The 22,379-nt window shown below is 32.3% G+C and overlaps 1 protein-coding gene across 1 annotated transcript in view; it reads left to right on the top strand.

Annotated features, from left to right (window-relative positions):
- TMEM232 (transmembrane protein 232) overlaps positions 1 to 22,379 on the top strand; it is a 156,725-nt gene that overhangs the window by 61,616 nt on the left and 72,730 nt on the right. Inside the window, exon 11 of the mRNA XM_039848420.1 lies at positions 10,199 to 10,377. Within this exon, the coding sequence (XP_039704354.1) occupies positions 10,199 to 10,377 (179 nt within the window). The remainder of the gene's footprint in view (positions 1 to 10,198; positions 10,378 to 22,379) is intronic.

Genomic DNA, 22,379 nt, shown 5'->3' with positions numbered 1-22,379 from the left:
CGGATAATTTACATAAAATTTTACAAAGAGGGAAATACAGCTTTATGTTGTGTACTATATTCTAAATGCCATCTTTTGTGTTCCTACTTTGTTTTTCAGAGTGGTAAAATGATGGATTTTTAATAAGCTCAATTATCTGGAATCTGTGGTGTGAAAATAAAACTTGGAAATGGTATATTTTATGAGAAACCAACAGACACTAATTTAGTATGTCTCCTACAAGCAACAGATAATGAATGATAGAAGCAAAAATATAGAATAGTAAAAATCTTGGTGATCATGTAGTTTTCATCCAATGCATAAATCTCTTTCAGACCATTTGCAAATAGTTAAGTAATATTTTGCTTAAAAGTCAACACAGATATACAGAACTCCCTATCTCCTAAAATAGGCCATTGTACCTTGAACACTGTGAAAGATTCTTCCTTATATTAAAATGAAATCTATTTTTTCCATTGCTCCCAAATTTTGACTTAAGCTTTGCCTCTTGGAAGTGATCAAAAAAAAGTCTTCCATTTCCCACATGTAAGCCCTTTACATATTTGAAGATATTGCATTGGTTCTTTTTCTTCACTTCTCCACTCTGCCATCATCTCCCATCTCTTCGCTTACTGCCAAGTTCTTATGGTAACTTTTTTACTATATGAAAAACATTTTCAATATGGTTTATAATTAACTTTTTAAGTTTGGTGGACGGTTGTAGTATTGCTAACTTTGTAATGATTTATTTCAGTGTTATATTATGATGTGAAGACACATGTGACCCAAGTATTTTTCCATTTATCGTTGTGTATGAATAGAAAAATCAATATGATATTCTTCTTTCATTCTATTTTTGAGAATAATTTTCTTAAACTGGTTCTACAAGGATAGTAGTGAATGAAGTATATGCAGAGTTGTAAAATAACTTTTAAATGCTTCATTTTATTCATTTGTACTTAGAAAAAAAACATTAGCACAGAGTAATAACTGCTTTTTGAAAAGTAAGAGAAAGTTAATTAGAAACTTAGAATCAATTAAAACTTTTAATAGTACTCTATTAAATCTTCAGTGCACCTTTTACCTTGATAAAGTTTATTCAGAAAAAATATTCAGTAATAAGATTTTATTTATTATACATGGAAAACATTTAACTCTTAAAAACTCATGTACATGTTAGAGGAAGAATTCAGGCAATCCTCATAATTCATAATTCTGTGTGTTGACAAATCTAAAAGTATAGTCACCTCAATAAATTTAATTAAAAAATTAAAGTATAGTACTGATTATACTCTGTATGCATAAAGAAATTAACCAAATGTATCTGTCTTTCTTTTTTTAAAAGTTACTTTATTTTATTATGGAAAGAGCATTTAACATGAGATCTACCCTCTTAAAAATTTAAGTGTACAATATATTATCGTTGATTATGGGTACAATGTTGTACAACAGATTTATAGAACTTAATTCATCTTGCTTGACTAAAACTTTATGCTCATCGGTTAGTAACTCCCTAATTCACCTCTCTCTCAGCTCCTGAAAACCACAATTCCTCTCTTTGATTTTATGCATATGACTATTTTAGAGACCTCATATAAGTAAGAGCATGCAATATTGGTCTTTCTGTGACTGATCTATTTTGTTTAGCATATGTCCTCAAAATTCATCTATATTGTCACATATGACACATTTCTCTGCATTTTAAAGACTGAATAGTATTCCATTCTAGTTATGTACCACATTTCCTTTATCCACTCATCTCTTGATGGACATTTAGGTTGTTTCCACACCTTAGTTATGTGAACATAGGAGTATTAATACCTCCTCAAGATCCGGATTTCAATTCTTTTGGATATATAGGCAGAAGTGGGATTGCTGGATCATATTTCTAACTTTTGGTGGAATCTCCAAACTGTTTTATATAGCAGCTGCACCATTTTACATTCCTACCAACAATGTATAAGGGTTCCAGTTTCTCCCCATCTTTGCCAGCACCTGTTGCCTTTTCTTTTCTTTTCTTTTTTTTTTACCAGTTTCTCCCCATCTTTGCCAGCACCTGTTGCCTTTTCTTTTCTTTTCTTTTTTTTTTACTTTTTTTTCTCTTTTCTTTTGCTTTTCTTTTTTTTTTCTTTTATGGATAATGACCATCCTGACAGGGGTAAGGTAATATCTCATTGTGGTTTTGGTGTGTATTTCTCTGATGATTTGTAACATTGAGCATTTTTTTCTTCATATACCTGTTGGCCATTTGTACATCTATTCAAGCCCTTAGTTCTCCTGACCTTGGTAAACATCTTTCTAAGGGTTATTTTCAATTCTCTGTCAGGTAAATCATACAATTCCATTTCATTAGGGCCTATTCCTGGAGACTTATCTCGTTCTTTTGTTTGGAACATCTTTGCCTAATTGTTCAGTGAAGAGGTATATTCCCAGGAATCAGTGTTTTCCTTTGATCCTTAATGGAGTTTTGATTGTCTTTATGTGATGAACATACTTATTAATTTCATTATCATGTAAAAATTATCAGAAATTCTGCAAGTCTTTCAAATGTAATTAAATTTTTCTAAAATGTAGTGGTGTTCAGGTATTTGAGAAAGGTTGTTATGTAAATTAATGAGAATATCCATTAAGTGTAGCTTCTGATATCAATTCATTTGGTAAAGATTTCTATATTTAGGATATTTTAGGCTGCAAGTCTCAATAGACCCAAATCAAAATAGCTTTTATCTTAAGAAAAATGTATGATCTCATGTAAGAATTCTAGGTGAACTAATGGTATTGGATTAAAAAATCAAACTCACATAAATCGGATACCTTCCTAATATTGAGATTTACTAATAATTTTAATGATGATGGCAACCAAGAACCTCAGACAAAGCACTGAGAGATGATGATGGACATAAAAAGAAAGCTCCTTAGGTTCTTTGTTTTCACATTAGACATGATCATTCCGGTTCAGAATTATCGATGAAGAATTTAAGTTAGATTGGGTGGGTTATTACCTCACACAGCAGGGTAAGCATTTAAGATATTAAATATCTCTATTTTACTCTTCTGGAGAGTTTTAAATGTCACATAATTTTCTCCTGGGTGCCATCCCTCATCAAATCTGCAGATTTCAGGTTTATTTATAGTAATCCATTAGCCAGGGCTATCCTACTAAGAGCACTCTGTAGACAAAATCTTTCCCCTGCAGTAAATATCGTTAGTCTATTTCCATGAAGATCTTATTGACAAAGAGATTAAACTGAGTCGCATGTCTTTTTTTCTTTTCCGAAGCGTGCCTCCCAATGAAGGAAGTGAATGGATCATGGACCATCCTCTTAACTCAGACCTCCTCATAAGAGATACAGGGTTCAGGGTTGATTAATTCGGTGGTTCAACATCTATTGAGGATCCATGTTCTTTCCATCTTTCTGCACTACCCTTTTTGGGTAATAGCTGAATAGATGTTCTTACACTATTTCTCTCATGGTGTCAAGATGGTTATAGTACACAAAAGAAGATAAAAGGGGAATATTTTACTCATGCTTCTTGTGTTTAATAGCAGCTATTTCGATAATATAATTCACATACCATAAATTCATCATTTTAAATATAGAATTGGTGTTTTTTTTAGTATATTCACAGTCATGCCACCATTACAACTAACTAATTTTTAAACACATCACCCCCAAAAGAAATCCCATTTTCACTGTATTTTTATTAAATTTATACCTAAGTAATTTATCCTTTTTGATGCTATTTTAAGGGAAATTGCTTTCATAATTTTGTTTTCTAATTGTTCATTCTAATTGCTAGTATCTAGCAATAAAATAGGTTTTTTGTATATTGATATTGTATCATACAAACTTCCTGAAGTTATTTATTAGTTCTAATAGATTTTTTTGTGGATTTACTGAGGTTTTCTATATGCAAAATCATGTCATTTGTAAAAAGAAATAGTTGCACTTCTTTCCAATTTGGATGCCTTTTATTTCTTTCATAATTGTCTTTACTAGAACCTTTAGTACAAAGATGAATAGAAGTGGTGAAAGCAGACATCCTTATCTTTTTCCTGATCTTAGAGGAGAATATTTACTGTTCCATCATTAAGTAAGAGGATAGTTGTGGATTTTTCACTGATGGCTTTTATCCATTTGAGGAAATTTCCCTCTATTACTAGTTTCCTGAGTGTTTTATCAAGAAAGGTGTTGACTTTTGTCAAATACTGTTCTGTACTTATTGACATGATCAAGTAATTTCTGCATAAATTACTGCATACCTCCCAAGCTCATGCAATCACCACTTTGCTTCTAGATGTCTGCAAAAGGCTAAAAATCGCCCTGATTCCCTTATATTCCTTAGAATCCATTTTATATCAAGAAGCCCAAAAGAGTTTTAAAAACATAGTGTGGGGCAGATCCCATCCTTATTTTAATGCTCTGTTAGGTTTTCATTACACCAAGAATAAAATCTAAATTCTTTTCCATGGTCTTGGCCATATCAATGTGCCTCTGCAAAGAGCATGCCTACTGATATCATCTCGTCCTACGAACCCCCAGGTACTCAGTCTATTCTGTCATTTCTTCTGCTTCTCTAAACTATCAAGATATTCTAGGTCCAGGCTAAAAATAAAAAAGGTATTCTTTTGGGTCCAAAGACTTTTCATTTCCCATCCTCTATGCTGGGAACACTTATCCTCATTTTCTTGGATGGTTAACCTTTTTTCCTTGATCAGATCATGTCCTCATGGAGGTCTTTCTCTCAAACTATCTATAGTCACAGAAGTATTTTCTTCTAGTCATTGCTAGTCACATTAAGATCTTGTATTATTTTTGTAACACTCATTATGAACCGACATTGTTCTGTTTACTTTTTCAGTTATCCGTCTTTCTCCACTAGCATTAAGTGTCCTGAGATCAGTTACATTGTCTTTCTCTTTGGTACATAGAACAGTGGTTGACACATAGCATTGACGCAGTAAATATTTGTTAAATGCCTGGCTTGCCAACTGGTTCTCGTCTGCTGGTTTCTTGGCAGTGATCTAGTTCCATTCACTATACATAGCATTTCATAAAGATAATGTTTTAATCTACATCTGATATTCAAGTTACCTTTCAGTGATACGTTTGATTCTGTGATGTTAAAATAGACTTGTCAAAATTGTAAAGGCTGTACTCATTTATATTCATTCATATAAGTAAAAATATTCATACTGAATATGTAAAATCTAAATATCTAGACTGGCAATTAAAGGCTTCCAAGGAGTTCAAACACTAAAATAAAACTATGAAAAAAGGATCATAATATTGGTTTTCAAAAGCCACAATTGCTTAATAAATTTTCAAGATTTATTAAGAATTTCATTTTCGTTCAGCTTTTTATGCCTTTAGTATACTGCTTGCTTAGCTGCAAAGAGGCACATTTTCTCTCAGTATATTTAAAGTGACATCTTTGATAGCTGCCACAGGGTCACTCAAAGCAGAACAGAAGAGTGCCTGATGCTACAGCTTGGTCCCTGGATGAATAGTTTGATAGCAGGCATGCTTCTCAGCAAATGTCGAGATGTGCATACTAGAATGCATTCTACCTTTTATGACAGTTGTAACACAATCCATCTGTCTTTATAGGGATTTTTTTTCTTCATTAACTATCAGTCAATTGAATGCAATGTATTCTTCCTACAAATATTATTCACAAGCAATAGTTCACTGTAGTTTAAATCAACAGGTGAACAGCTTACTTTTAAAATCAATGACATTTTTAAAAGTTTTTGAATTTTGCAAACAGTTCTCAGAACATATTTTATGAGTTCATAACTGGCCTTGTGGAGTCTAAAAACAAACTATATTAGTTCAATGATTCAACTATTGTAGGTTTATGAAATATTGTTCCTCAACAAACTATGGTTTAAAATACATGAAAGAAAATTGTTTGGCTATACTTTTGTCAATCATTATTTTTAATGTAAAGAATTTGGGAGTTTATAAATAAATTTATAAATTTGTTAAAATCCACAGTATGTTTTATTTATATTGCTTTTTTTTATTTATGAGGTTCACAATTCCTCAGTTATTACTTTAAAAACTTGTGTTTCTTTATTTATACTGAGTTCAAGCCTTATTTTTTGCTGCACTCACAAATCCATAATTTCACTTCTGATATTTTACTTGAATTTTAGCTATATTTTTACAAGCTACAGGATACTGAAATTAGATTCCTCTCATGCCCTACCATGCTACACTTTCCAAATAATATTTTTCTCCTTTCTCCCCAAAGAGGCTCTTCTTCATAATCACATCTCTGCAAGTGATTTCATTATTGTTTCAGTTTCCTGAGCTTAAAAAACGTATTTTTCCTTTCCACTTCATTCCTTCCTCCTACTCTGTAGCTAAGAAGTCTTATTAGATCTTCTCCACAGTGTCTTAGGTTTGTCCTTTACTCTCTAATCTCCTGCTGTTCATCACAGTAAAGACCTAGATTATCTCATAAAACTCCCATATTAGTTTCCCAGCTTATTGCTTGAATAGACACAACGTTTCATTGAACAGATATAATTATTCTTTTGTTCAGACATCTACTATTTAATCTGACCCCATTTTTCTTGTTATTTTACCTTATTCATTTCTTTTTTTCTAAAAAGATGCATAAATTTGTTAAACTTTTGAAGACATTTAACAATTTATTGAAGTCCAAAAAGTAAATTTTACTATTAACTCTAGAAACCAAAAATTCCCAGGAAGCCAAAGGATTTAGAAAGAATTTCTTACAAAATATGCTAATATTACATTCTTTGTTAGACTGATACTTGGAGTACTTTTGGTATCATTTCTCTCCTGACCCATTGCCTTGATAAATTAGCAGTATCACATGAAATTATGGCTAGATGAGAGATTCGTATTCATATTTATCTAAATGTAGCAAATAGCATGTTTCCCATTTAATGCTATAGAGTTTTGTTTTGTTTTGTTTGTTTGCTTGTTTACAATTCTTTTGGAACAATAAGCCTTTAGAGTCCCATTTTCCCACTCAGAGAAGAGCCACTTGAGCCTTTGTCCTAATTCCTATGAATACTTGTCAGGAGTTAAAACACTGGCCGAACCATAGCCACAGGACGCCCTTTATGAATGCATGTGAAAGTGTCTCGGAAGATATTTTACTCTGTTCTGTTCTTTCACATTTCAAATTCACTTGGCTGGTCACCGTTAGACAGGTAAAAATGGGTTCAAAATTTTGGAACTCATAACAATTTTCTCCACAAATAGGTTAAGAACATTATCCATTTCTAATATGAACTCTCCAACTCAGCTCAATTTGAGATGCTCATTATCATCCTCTATCTTCTCTCTTCTTATAGCTACCTCTCTGTTGGGTTTCAGTGGGCCTGTAACTGGAGGCCTAAGTGGGCATGGTTCTTGCCAGGTCCCTGAGCAGATGGGACCACCTCCAGGACCATGGTTGAGCAGGACTATGGCCTGGACATGGACCGCTTCTGGGTCTACAGATCTCCAGCCTGTTACCAGGGGTACAAATGGATTTGGCTTCTACCAGGTCCCTGAGCATACTTCTGCCAGGTCCATGGGTGGGTTTCTGGGTGGACAGAACTGCCTCTGGACCATGGTAGAATGAAACTAGAATCCTGTTTCAGGTCCACAGTCAGTGGGCTTGTTACTAAGGGCACCAATAGGCATGGGGTTCTCCCAGGTCCTGTGGCAGATGGGGCTGGTGGCAGGACTGGGGATAAGCAGGGCTGGAGTTTGCAGGTGTATAGTGGTGCTTCCAGGTCCACAGCTGAGGCATGACTAGCTACAGGCCTGACATCTGTGTATGGACCTGCCTTATCAAATTGGCCCTCCTCAGTCTTGGGTTCCACTAGGATTTCCCAACCTTCTATCTGGATCCCAAGCTTCTCCAAAAGGCACTTTTGTTCGTGGGTGGCTGCCAACTTGTGTTTCTGTAATGGGATGAAGATGGAGGACTTCCTATTCCACTTTCTTGCTGACATCACTCCCTATATATATTTATAAATATTGCAGTACACCAGTTTTAACTAGTAAGGTTTTATGAAAAAAATTCTATTTTCAAAAGACTTGGCTGCTTAACTGTAGCCTCAGAATTGCAGTTTATACTTTCTCTTTTAAAGTATCAACAATCGAATGAGAGGAAGTTGTCCCAAGTTTGGAAGCTGGACCTATGTCTTCCTCCTCCCATTTCTAAAATGTGTACATGCTTTCTCCTCTACTTCCTCTTTCTACCTTCTAGTCTAATATAGTCTACATAGCAGGATTATAATGAGGACTAGAACAAGGGAACATAGTAGGTACTCCCAAGTATTCTAGTTATAACAATAGTGGTTATTATTATTAGCCTGGATTATAAAAATCTAGATTTAATTAGGAAAAGTTAAGGATTGTGACTTTTCAAATTGCGCTTATATCTTTATTCTTGAAGGACATTGATGAGTTCCAATGTCACATGGGTTATCACCAGGATTTGGGGTGAAGTACAATACAGAATTTATTTGGCTTTAAAACTTTTTCATTTCCCCTTGTTTATCTTTTTTAAATTTTTTAGGGTGACATTGGTTAATAAAATTGCATAGGTTTCAAGTGTACAATTCGATAATACATCTGTATATTGCATTCTGTTCAATACCCAAAGTCAAATCTCCTTCTATCACCATATATTTGACCCCCTTTACCCTTATCTATACCCCCTCTTTTCCCTCTGTAACCACTAAACTGTTGTCTGTGTCTATGAGTTTTTTGTTTGTTTGTCTTGTTTGTTTGTTGCTTTCAGTTTTATATCCCACATATGAATGAAATCATACCATTCTCTACTTTTTTTGTCTGACTTATTTTGCTTAGCATGATAATCTCGAGACCTATTCATGTTATCATAAATGGCAGTATTTCATCTTCTCTTATGGCTGAGTACTATTCCATTGTATATATGTATCACATCTTTATCCAATGATCTATCAAAGGGCATTTTGGTTGTTTCCATGTCTTGGCCACCATGATTAATGCTGTAATGAACATCAGGGTGCATATATCTTTATAGATGTTTCCAAATTTGGGGGATAGATACCTAGTAGAGGGGTTGTTGGATTATATGGTAACTCTATTCTTAATTTTTTGAGGAACTTCCATACTGTTTTCCATAGTGGATGCAAATCAAAACCACATGAGATACTATCTTACACCAGTAAGAATGGCTATTATCAACAGACAAGTAATAACAAGTGTTGGAGAGATTGTGGAGGAAAAGGAACCCTCTTACACTGCTGGTGGGAATGTAAATTGTTCCATTTCCCTTTCTGAACCTTCTCTTCCTCTTGTTCTCTTACCTGCTTCACACACACTCAGTACTCTCATGTTGCTCTTTGGCTAACTTAAAGTTCATATCCCCTTTGAGAGCTGTATCATTTCATTCTCCAAATTTATTTATCCCCTCAATACCTAAATTAGAATTCTCTTTTTCTGAATAGTACTGCATAGCAATATACCGTCTAGGTAAGAAATAATTAAGATAAAGAATAAAGAGAAACTTCTTCCTCTTTTCTGTGAGGGAACTGAATATTTTAAAAGTGGAACTGGATAATTTATATAAATTGCTAATTGGTATATAAGTTTTAGAAGTATCATGGACTACTTTTTCTCTCTTCTGGATTCTTTACTCCCTTTCTCCTATTTCAATTGATTTATGTCTATATTATTTAAAAAGAAAAAAAAATCCAGCCTATAATTACATTGGAAAATTTTGTATGTTTCTCACATTACTTTCAAAGATTTATTCTTGGTCAAATGCTATGTTTCATAGAGCTATTCCATTTTTATAACAGCCAGTGATTTTTCTCCTGTTTCCCTGATTTATTATAAAAATCCACCATGGTAGTCTAAGTCTTCAATATTGCCTTGAACAAACTCCTCTTTACTTGAATTCCAAAGATTTGTTTTTAGTACATAATTTAAAGTTCACCTGTTTAACTTTTAAATTATGAGGTATAATAATAGTTAAGTGTAGTTCATCTTTTCATATGGTTAAAAATTTTAAAATAATCTGTGATCTTTTAAAATTAAAGGAGTAAAAGCAGTGACGGGTAAAAAATAATTCAAAATTCAGAATTGCAGACTTTAAAATATTAGTAAAATCAAGTTTCTTCTTTTTCACAAAACCATATGGTAGTAGGACAAATAAAAAGATATTTTCTCAAAGAATATTTCTTTTAAAACAGGTGATCAAGTGATATGGATTGGATACTATGGCTTAGTGTATAACCTGGTGAAAATGTCATGGGAACTTCGGGGCGATGAGGAACAAGATGGACTGGGAAACCTTATATGGCAAACATTACGGAAAACAAAGGATCATGAGAAAGACAGTCGGATCCATAATGCAGTAAATATAGCTCAGGTAAGACAAAACACCGGGCAATAAATTTGTACTTCTATCACCAGGAAGCGTTAGTCCATTCTAAGGAGAAAGGAATGTCCACATTCAGCGAGTATCACTGACTCACAGTTGAGAACACGATTTTTAAAATTTAATGCTGACCTATTTTTAGTTATGGATAAGAAGGTGGGCAGTCTTCTGATTAAACAGCTTGAAGAGAGGAGTTGATTTTTGGGAAGAGTAATTGTTCTGTTTTGGGCTTGTGCCTTTGAGAAGCAGTTATAAGTATGCTGACCATGCATTCCAATTTGCAAAGGTTAGCCTGGGTCTGTGTCTAATTTTTCAGTTTCCTCATTAGTAGTGAATTAATTCACTCTCAAAAGAGTTTCCGTTTGGATAATAAATTATTTAGTTTTCTTATTTATATTTATGTTTTTCTTTTCAGCATTAGACAATATAAATTGCAAATCTGGACTCGCTAATACTAAAATTTTTTCTTTAAAGTTAAAAAAACAAGTTCTTGTTCTAGCTCTATTTGAATGACTATATACATATATATTTCCTCACATTAAAAGAAAATCATTATGAAATTAGCTATCGTTTTTTCATAAAATACAAATGTGATTTTCTGGTGATGCATTTTCCATATGGCATCTTATATTTCAAAACTCCACCAAACAGTTTTTTCTTCTCTATATCTTATTTTGAGCCAGGGTAATTTGTTTATTATCCTAAAATACACCTTTTCTTCCTGTCACCAAATTTCCTCGTTCTTTCTAGCTTTCACAGATACAATTATCCTAACAATCTTAATGTCCTGTTTTTCATTAATAATTTTGGGATGTGAATTAATGTTAAAAAAAGAAGAGCAAATGATGAATACATTCTGCCTTATTGATTGTCAAAGCATATGTGTGGGTCATTATTGACAACACAAAGGATCTATCTCTAGACCAGGGGTCTCCAACCCCCCAGCCATGGACCAGTACCAGTAAGTGGCCTTTTAGGAAATGGGCTGCGCAGCAGAAGGCAAACAAAGTGAGCAAAGCTTCATCTGTACTTGCAGCTGCTCCCCATCACTGCCTCAGCTCCACCTCAGATCACCAGGCATTAGATTCTCATAGGAGCACCGGCCCCTGGTGCCAAAAAGGTCGGGGACTGCTGCTCTAGATTCTTAGTAGAAAACAAAACTTTAAACTCTGCTTTTTAAACTTAAGTCTGATTGGGACTATGGAGGACAATCTAAAAACATTCAGTCCATTCTTTTCTCTAGATTCCTAATATTTTTTTCATGGAAAAAGATAATCAGAGAGTTGCCTTCTTGAACTATATTGTTTCGGATTCCATGGATGTTCTTTTATGCAACTGGTTTGGCATTGTCCTTGGTTTTAGATTGAGGTGCACAGAAAGAAAAAGAGAAAGACAATTATTGTATCGATTGCAGTCATGACCACTATATCACCTAGTGTTGCCTTTATTAGGAATTAGGAACAAATCCTCCTCAGTTTCATGTACTCTCTGAACCTTATTACTGATTTTGTATACGTGCTTTGCTAGAGCTTAAAAAATGAGAGTCAAATTTTTAGCCAGTTTCTAATAGAAATTGAAAAATTTATGCATTCACTTCACCCAGTTCCATTCTCCTTCTCCTCCTCCCCCGCCCGCTCCTCCTGCTCTTCCTCTTCCTCCTCCTTCTTCTTTCTGTTTCTATGATGCTCTCAATTATCTATATTATTCTCTGGTTTTGTATCTATTTTTATATGCCACTTCAATTCTCAAATGGATTATACTGTAAGTAAATAAGCCAACTCAAATTTGTCATATCTGTAATTAGAATTCTATTTATATACCTGTTTTCAGGGCTAATCATTCGGTATAAGGTTATCTTCTTTCTTCAAAATTTTAATAAATATCTATAGATAATTACATTTGAAATTCATAAGTCAGTTAATCAGGCATAGTAAATATTTTTTAGACGCTAGATCCAAGTAAAGACCTTATTACTTAAGCAGTCAGCACTGAGAATAAAAGAATAAGCAAAAGCATAACCACTAGATGTGCTGATTAGTTTTCATTGCTTAGCGAGGAATTTTTAAAGGATGCTTTCATTCATTTTAAATAGTAAATGTGTGGGGAAGGCAAGTTTCTCTCAGAGAAAATCTAAATTAGAAATTTCTAAAAGCAGCAGTTTTATTAGTTTAGGCATAGTACATATTTATTATAAGAAATACGTTTAATTTGTATTAGATGGATTAAAAGATACAAGTTACTCTAGACCTGTTTATATAAAACTTAGTTGTGATAGAGGCATTTGAATTATTAAACAATAAAATATATGATATATGGATATAAATAATAAAATATCTAGCTGGTGACTTTGAAATATTACTTAATTTAGTTTGAATTCCCTTACTTAATACTAAGATACTACAAGTATATAAAGCAAGAAATTATGTAAGAGCTTTCACCAAAATCAGTAAAATATATGTATATGTTAAGTACTAAGTCTATTTTGCCATACTGAATTTTATGGAAGAAACAAGGAAGTCCAAAAAAAATGACTTTTACACAATAAATTTTACTATCTCATCTGGAAGACACATTCTCCAGAAATAGATAAGGAACAATACGAATGGAATATTATATGTGTATCTAGTCTCATCAAAGTTCATGGCACACTATGGGAGTTCAGATAAATGTTTGGTCTCTAACTATTTTTTATATTAATGAGAGATAAATTATTGTCATCTTTAAGTAGTAGTTGAGCTGGAAACTTAAATAATAAGTTACATTAAATGATTCAAGTAATAGAGTCAAAGAGAGGATCTTTTAGATAAGGAAGTGTCATGAGCCAGGCAGAGATAAGAACAGTATAAGAGAGAGCCATCAGTTAACTTGCCTAGTTTGAGAAAAAGGTTTGGATAGTGGCTGTACCAATTACCAGAGGTAAAGAGAGAGAGGGAAGTAGATAAGGGTAAAGGAGGTCAAATATATGGTGATGGAAGGAGATTTGACTTTGGGTGGTGAACACACAATGTAATATACATATGACATATTATTGAATTGTACACTTGAAACCTATACATTTTTATTAACCAATAACACCCAAATACATTTAATTAAAAAATATTAAAAAGAAAGGAAAAAGTTTGGATTAGACAGCCTAGACATTATATTTGAAAGATATGTTTCACTTACCAAGCTAAGGTTTTAGAGATTTAGGACTGGTGTTATAAAAATAGAGATGCTAAGTAAAAGAATTCATTTTGGGAGAAAATAATTACTTCTTTTTGAATTTTAATGGTTTTATGTTGGATAAAATTCATACATCCGATTTCCTATATATATTTTTAAATAATGAATTATTGCTTTGGAACTTGTGGTAGATTGTTAGAGTAATTAATTGTGCCCAATTTACTCAAAACTCCCTATATCCACATCCTGCATCATTCCCTCTGCACTCAAATTCTAGGTTTGCCCATGTGACTTGATTTGGATTATAAGACAATATCAATGTTATACCAATGGAGATTTGAAAAATGTTTAAACATTGGTCCTTGTCCTCTCTTGTTCTCTTGGGATCCTGTAACTGCTATGTGAATAAGCCTGTTACCTAGTTGGAAAATGGGGAACAACGTGGCACAGGAACAAGCCATCTTAGCTGATCCACTGCCCCTTCCAAGAGTAGCCAATCCCCAACTGACCTAACAGCTGATCACAGACACATGAATGAGACATGAAGACCCATTCCGCTGTGCCAGCTCAAATTGCTGACCTGTGAAACTATGGATTAAATAAATGGTTGTTAAGCTTCTAAGTTTTGGGGTGATATTTTTACAAAGTAAGAGTTTTCTGATTGAGAGCTGCATAAATGAGATTTTAATCTGCTACATTGTCTAATAGAAATATTTCTTTCTTTCATGTTTATCATTTTTAAAAGGCATTAATAATAATAGCTAAGATTTGTGGGGCATTTTTACTATGCCATGTACTAAGCACTTTACATGCATTAATTATTTAATCCTCATGAAAACCACATTATATATGAGTTATTATGGTCTTGATTTTACAGATGAGAAAATTGAAACTTTAAATAAGAATAGTTAAACTTATTGAAAGGTGAAGTAACTTGCCCATGGAAAGTTCCTGTGGTAAATTACTTTGTTTGACTTTCTTATGTTGAATAATCGTGTATTCTTGGAATTAAAACATTGATGATGATGTAATAACCTTAAATAATGCTATGTTTCCTTTGATATTATTTTGCTTAAGATTTTGCATCCATGTTGCAACAATCCCATAATTTTTATTTCTTATAATATTTTCTCATAATGTAAGGTTTTGTATCAAAGTTATACTGAACTAATGGAATGAATTGGAAAGTAATTATCTCTTTTTTCTCTTCTCTGGAAGAATTTTGTAGCATTGTCATGATCTCTTCCTTAACAATTTTGTAGAACCATATGATTTCGCTTATATGTGGGTTATAAAACTGAGAGCAACAAATGAACAAGACAGACAGACTCATGACCTGGACAACAGTCTAGTGGTTACCAGAGGGAAGGAGAGAAAGTGGGAGGTAAATAAGGGTAAAGGATGTCAAATATATGGTGATGGAAGGAGATTTAACTTTGTGTGGTAAACACACAATACAATATACATATGAAGTATTATTGAATTGTACACTCGAAACCTATATAGTTTTATTAACCAATGTCACTCCAATAAATTTAATTTAAATTTTTTTTTGTAGAACTCACAAGTGAACCCACTCAGTCATGAATACTTAAAGAAAGATTTTTAATTGCGGAATAACTTTTCACAGTTATATACCTTTCTAGACTTTATTTTTTTCTTGCACCGGTTTTGGTATTTTTATTCTAGAAATTTGTTCATGTCATCTGCATTTTCAAAGGTTATTTTATAAAGTGGCTCACAATATCTATGATATTTAATGTCTTTAGAATCTGTCATGATGTTCTCTCCTTTATTCTTGGCTCTTATTTTTGCTTTTGTTCTCTTTTTAATGTCATGTCAAGGGTTTGTGAACTTCGTTGTCTTTTAAAAAACAACTTTTGATACTCCTAATACTGACACTCTGTATTATGTTTTCTTCATTTCCTTAGTATCTGATATTGGTTTTATATTTCCTTCTGCTAATTTCTTTTCATTTAATATGTTGTCCTTTTAAGAACTATTGAACTATATTACTCGTCATTGAATTGTACCTATTTTCTTTTCTAATATGTAATTTTAGGTGTATCTTAAAAGTTGTGCTAAGTAAATATTTTAATAATCATTCAGTTCAAAGGAATCTCTAATTTCTATTATTATGTCTATTTTGAACCATAGGTTATTGAAGTTTAGGGCTTAATGTCCACATATATGGAAATTTTGTTGTTATGTTTTGATTTCTAGTTCGATTTTGCTGTGCTCAGTGACAATATTCTCATCCTTATAAAACATTCTTCTTTATTAAAAGTGTACCTTTTCTATTGTGAATAGAACCACAGTAGTGTTCTTTCGTTAGGGTTCTTTTGAATAGATTCTTTTGATTACATGTTATATGTATTTACATCTTTTTATTTCAAGCTCTCTGAATCCTTATAAGTATATCTCTTTGGAGAAGCAGTATATTTTTAACCTGAAAATTATTGTCTTTATGTTTGGAACCTTATTCTATTTTTACTTAATATCATTGCAATATATTTGTGTTTATTTCTACATCTTATTGCTTACTATTCTATTTGCACCTCCTGTTCCTGGTTCTCTCTTTTATAAATTTCATTTTGTGCCTCTTTGGGGAAGTTTTTTTATTATTATTATTATTATACCCTTCCATCTCACTCTGTTTATTTGCTTAGTGATTACACATTCTTTTACTTGTTACCCTAGATGTTACAAAATGAATCCTTGGATTATTGAAGTTAATATAGAGATTTTATATTTTCCTGGACCATAAAATAGTCTTATAATATTTTTACCTCTTTTCATCTCTTTACATGCACAATCTTCCTACTGAGCATTTTGATTGTGCGTGTATGTATCTGGATGTGTTTTCTGTGTGTGTGTGTTTAGATATAAACATATTAATATTGTTTTATACACTCAGTATTCTTTAGATTTACCCACATATGTACATGCTTCTTTCTTTACTTCTTGAATTTCTGACCTTCTATATGGAATTACTTATTCTTCTGCTCAAAGAAAACCCTTTTGTACTTTTTAAAATTTTCTTAAAAAATTTTTTTTATTTAAATGTATTAGGGTGACATTGGTCAATAAAATTGCATTAGTTTCAAGTGTACGATTCAATAATATATCATATGCATATTGCATTGTGTGTTCACCACCCAAAGTCAAATCTCCATCATAATTTTTTTCAGTTTATTATGTTGGTATATTTTTAAGGTTGAATTGTATAATAATACCATAAAGAATAAATAAATTAGGTTTCAGTAGTAATACTGTCTAAATTAACTCCTTACATTCTCCAAACCTAATTATTCAAAAGACCAAAGTAATTAGCATCTGTGCAGTCCTCAGTTTTTCTCTTTGTCATCCCTATGCTTATAACTCTGTTCTGTTATTTTTATGTGATCTTCTAATTTTCTTAAATTCCACAGCTGAAACTCTTTCCTCTTTATGCTTAATTTCTTTCAGGAACATAATATTCATATTTATTTCAGATTTTAAATGCTACCGTCTTAAGCGATTTAGTAATGGTACTGTAGAAAAAGTTAAACAACGAAATATTCCATTTATGAATAAAACAAAAGAAAACAATTTCAAAAGAATGATTACATTTGGTCTATAGGTTTGTGTGTTTGAGCAAATATTCTGATATATAAAAATTGTATTTTCTTCTCTGGAATAGTCTGAATACTTTCTAGATCAGTTATTTTTACGGGTTTGTTTAATTTTACAGTAAAACATGAACAAGATAAACTCAAGATTTCCTTTTCTTTTTTTGAATTTTATTTTGGCACTATAATGGCAACACTTATTTATAGTAATAGGTTAGTTATTTACTCCTAAACATCCTTAATTTTTCTTACTTACTAATTCCCAAATTCCATTGAACCAATATACTATTGACCTGTGATACCTCTTTGGGCAAGTTTTATTGTATGAAATAGCTAGAAGCTGTCTTTTATAGTGATAAAAACTCTATCAGTCTTTAGATGCTGGCTTACTGCTCAACATGAATAGAAAACATCTGATAAAAAAAAAAAAAAACCTATACAGTGAAGGCTTGTGCCTCAGATACTTTGATCTAAAATAAAATGTGTATTCTACTCTGATTTCAGTAATGCAAGTATCTGTTTATAGCTAAGCCTTTATTATTTCATTCCATTCCTAACACCTTTGACTCGGAACCTTTTCTCATGTGAGATAATCTTCATATTACCTACAGAGAGTAAAACATAGCCTTAATTGTAAACTAATATAAAACGAGAAGGATTTATTTTATAAGGATTGAATATGCTTGAATTTTTATGAAATTAAGTAGAAATTTTATCTTTTTATACTTTAAAAATAAATATGCAATTCATATGATAAATTATTGAATTTAATGCATAAAAGATTGTATTTAATATCTCAATTTATCTACATTACTAGTAAATCCATTACTAACTATATTATGTACTCTTGTGTTCTATATGTTTTTTTAAATCTGTTATAACATTCTATCAACCACAATTCTTGTTTTATTTGTTCATAACATTTGATGCTTAATGGAGGCCCGAGGAAAGGTGAGATTTTTAATAGCACATTTGAAATGAAAAATAATTCTAAATAAATTTCTAAACATGAACCCTTCAACTGACAAATTCAATATAAACCCAACTGTTGCCGGAGTATTTGGGAAAGAAATCAAAAAGTGTCATATACTCGCAGTGGCATAATAAACAAATGTTAATTGATGTGCTTTGTTTGAAATACTTCCAGGGAGACTTGCAATGAGCAAGGCTCTTCTGTATAGGCAATTCAGCAGCATATGTTGGCACATCTAGGAAAAGTCATCATGTATAAATGCTTTATGCCATCTGGTATATGACCTAAAATATCAAAAAGAAATATGTACAGCTAAAATGAGTATGTGACTTTATTTGGAGTACCTTTGACTCATCAGGTAAAGCACTTTGCGTTTAACATTTCGTGGTGAGATCTTCAGAATAAGGTTTGTTTTTATTCTTAATGATATTTCCATACCCCTAATGTACTCTATAAAGCATGAAAAAGAACAAACAACACTGTTAGTCTCTATTCTCTCAGTACCTATTTCTCTCCTCCTCCACATATGCCTCCTCTTTTAACATAAAATGGAAATTGTGTTTGGAAAGGCAGATGTATTTTGGGAAGAATATAGTTTTTTTAGATACTTATCAACAGAATTCTAATGTAACAGATACATTGTTTTAAGAGAACAAAAATATTTGTAGAGCTTTTACAATGCATCAGGCACTGTGTTAAGTATCGTACATATATTAACTCATCTAAACTCTGTAGCTCTCCTACCACCATCATCACCAATACAGATAGGGGATCTGAGTCTAAACAGGATTACAATAAGCGACTGGTGGTGGGTGCACCCAAGATTGAGCTTTACCCAAGGGCTCTGACATTTTTATTACACCGTGCTCTCTGCAATATTAAATATAAACAAAGAACTAATATTTATTGAAAAATTATTTGCATGCCAGACATTCTGCTAGAAAATATGCTCAATTTTTTTGTTTAATTTTTACAATGACACTGAAAAAAGAGAGTTTTATTATCATCCCATTTTAGGAATAAGGAAACATGCTCAGAGAGGTTAAGTAACTTGTGCGAGATCTCACAGGATATTCCCAACTAGTCCCTTTCTTAATCTACTACATCAATCCTTCTTACGCTTTAATGTGTATGTAGGAGTAGGGCCTGAGATTCTGCATTTATAACATGCTCCCGAGAGGAAATGACAATAGCGAAGGTCTAAGGACCACAATTTTAGCAGCAAGGAGATACTCGTGCCTCCCTCTTTTGTGAGATTTTATAACTCCTGCAGGAAATAGTCTTCTAAAGACTACCAGTGAGTCACTTACATTTAAATTTTGAGGTTTAAAGAAAAATATATATATAATTTTTTTCCACAAACAAGTTAAATATTCCCTGCTCTCAGATTTCTTAAGTACGGGTGGAGACAAAAAAGAGACACAAGAGACAGAGATAGAATTTGCTGCACACTGTGCTGCAGCAGCTTAACATCTTATTTCTTTCTCTTTCAAGCTCATGTCAAGGATAGTGTGAGTTAGCTTGAATCATGGTGTGTTTGCTACATTTTCCTAATTATTGATGGAAAATTCAGAACTCTGAAGAGGTTCTTCTTTTCTTTTGTATTGCTACTACACCATAATTCCTTGGGAGAATTTCCCCTGTGTTGACTTAACTACCTTCCTGCCAACCATCTTTACGCCCAATACAAGGACATGCCCCTGTATATGGTTAGAATATATGTGTGTGAGAGAAATATTCTTTAATACCACTTTCTCTTTTAATACTAAATCAGTAAAATTAACATAGATATTCAAAAATTGCCATGTGTTTCTTAATAAAAACGTCAAGTTTCAACAATGCAATAAGGAAAATCCTGAATTTTAAAGCCTATATGGGCATTGCTAGAAAATAAGGACCAATGATGAAATTGTAAATATATAAATAATGTTTAAAGATGGAGTTTGAGGTAATGTTTATCAGCAAGCTAAAGAGTAGTAAATTCATGAATTAGGACTCTATTGTAAGTGGTGGTCATTACTATTTTGTGTATATCTACATCCAACAAATACAGACTTATATTTATGTATAGTTGGCATTTAAGTCACTGAATTGTAACATTAGAATAATGATTTTAAGAGAAAAGGGAAAACTTTTTTTAAAAAAAAGGTGACTATAGATGATAATCATGATCCTATCTGACACATCTGCTAACATAAAAGTGACAACATAACAAATTGTGTTCAGCACAGCAGAGGTTGGATCAAATCTTCTCTGGGTTTGTGGTGGGAGGAGCAGCAAAGGCTGGAGCATTAGCTCTCTATCTTAGGGAAACCTTGAAAGGAACTGACACCTGTTGAGCTCACTGTCTGCTAGACAGATCATCCTCTATTGTCTAAGTTAACCTTCACAGAACTCTGAAAGGAAGCTATTATTTCCATATCACAAATGGAAAACAAGATGGAACTAAACTAAGCACAAAATATAGGCCTGGAGAGGTTAATTCAATTTCCCAGGCTTACATTCTTAACTATTAAATGGAAAAGCCAGACCTTTTTTCAGATCTTTCTAACTGCAAATCTCATATTATTTCCTGGCTACTTTCTGCAGGAAAACAAACAAACAAACAAAACCTTTTATAGATCAGGAAACGATGCACTTGACTGAAATTTGAAACTACATTTCTTTAAGTTGAATGCCTTGGACATCAATGGGGGAGGCATTACCTGGGCTTTCAACCAGGGAAACCATCACAAATGGTGGGAAATGATCTCATTTTGCTTCTTGAGAGAACTGGCATCTGGATCTGGAACCTATCCAGTCTGGGAGGGAAGAAAGCAAGGAGCCAAATGAGGCGTGAGGAAAAGGGCATCAAGATTCTATAATGCAGGATCATGATACCTTGGAAAAAAATGTATTTTATCAGAAATTATGTCATGAGAAGATATTTTTGTTGTCCATTCATTTACTCACAAATTTATTCATTCATCACTCTCTTTGTAATGGAAGAGCTCATAGTAATATGTTTGAATAACACTACATATTGTTATTGATTTTTAAGTACCTTTTCTTATGAAAAATTAAGCCATAGAAGCTAAGCAGAATAAACAACCCAGGTATTGTGATTACCATTTTACAGATGAACCTGCAGAATTTGGGAAGTTAAATAATGTTCTCAAAGTTATAACAGCTACCAAATGTCTTAGACACAGTTTCATTTGTTGCTACAAATTAGATGTTCTTTCCAGGATTTCCACCTAGTTAATAAGAGTAAACATGGTTATATACTGATTCTAACATCCAGGGATAATTGAAATCAAAGATATTTGAAGAAGACATATTAAATGAGAACTACTGACCAAGTTTTTTTTTTTTCCTAAAACAGTAAAAATAAGGTTCCCTATAAATTTCAACATTAATTTTCTACCTTTTTGAAGTTATTTTGAGTATTCATTTCATTTTTTGGTGCTTAATTACTTGTATGATTTTTTACCTTATTTTTTATGGATTTTTTTTGCATGTTATTCCTTCCCATCTTCTTTCACAATAATCCATATTTACTTACCCGTTTACTGGTATTTTCTGCATTACTTTAACCTTTTATTTTTTTAGTATCATGAGATTGTTCTCATTTTTTTTTCCAACTATAATTTCATCTGAATCATGCAATAATCAGTCTTTAAGCAGTAATTTCATTGAGCCAAGCCTGATCTTGGAATTCTAAAGAAGGAAGTTAGATGTTCATATGCAGAACATTTTCCACTCCTTCATTTTCTAAAATGAATCCTGAGTGACTAATAATGAGCTGTGTGAAAATGGATAATATTCAACAAAAAGTGTAAAAACTTAAATGAAAGGAGGCAGCATTCCATTTATTTATGAGAGAGAATTCCTAATACAAACTTATTGTGAACATTTTTAAAAGTATAATATATGACATTTTGAAACTTACATCTTCATTTATTATTACCAATTCTTGCCAGGGAAAATAGCCTCTAGCCATTAAAAAAAAAGATGTAATTAAAAATCAGTCATGGGCATTATTGAACATAAATAGGAAAATACAGAAAATAGCTCTTTCCTGAGTAAAGATTGCATAAATATTGTGGAATTTTTGTGTTCATTTTATTTTTTTGATATTAGAATATGTTCAATTTAATCTAAATCTAAATCCTAGATACAAAGCCCTTTTTGTTTTCTAGTTAACACAAATTTTGTTCTATAGAAATTTTCTGTTGACTTCAAGGAAAGTTTAGATTATGCAC

The sequence above is a fragment of the Pteropus medius genome, unplaced genomic scaffold (genome assembly GCF_902729225.1).
Source record: "Pteropus medius unplaced genomic scaffold, Ma_sr-lr_union100, whole genome shotgun sequence".
Taxonomy (NCBI): Eukaryota; Metazoa; Chordata; class Mammalia; order Chiroptera; family Pteropodidae; genus Pteropus; species Pteropus medius.
The sequence above is the reverse complement of the archived record's forward strand: the minus strand, read 5'-3'. Positions and strand labels throughout refer to the sequence as shown.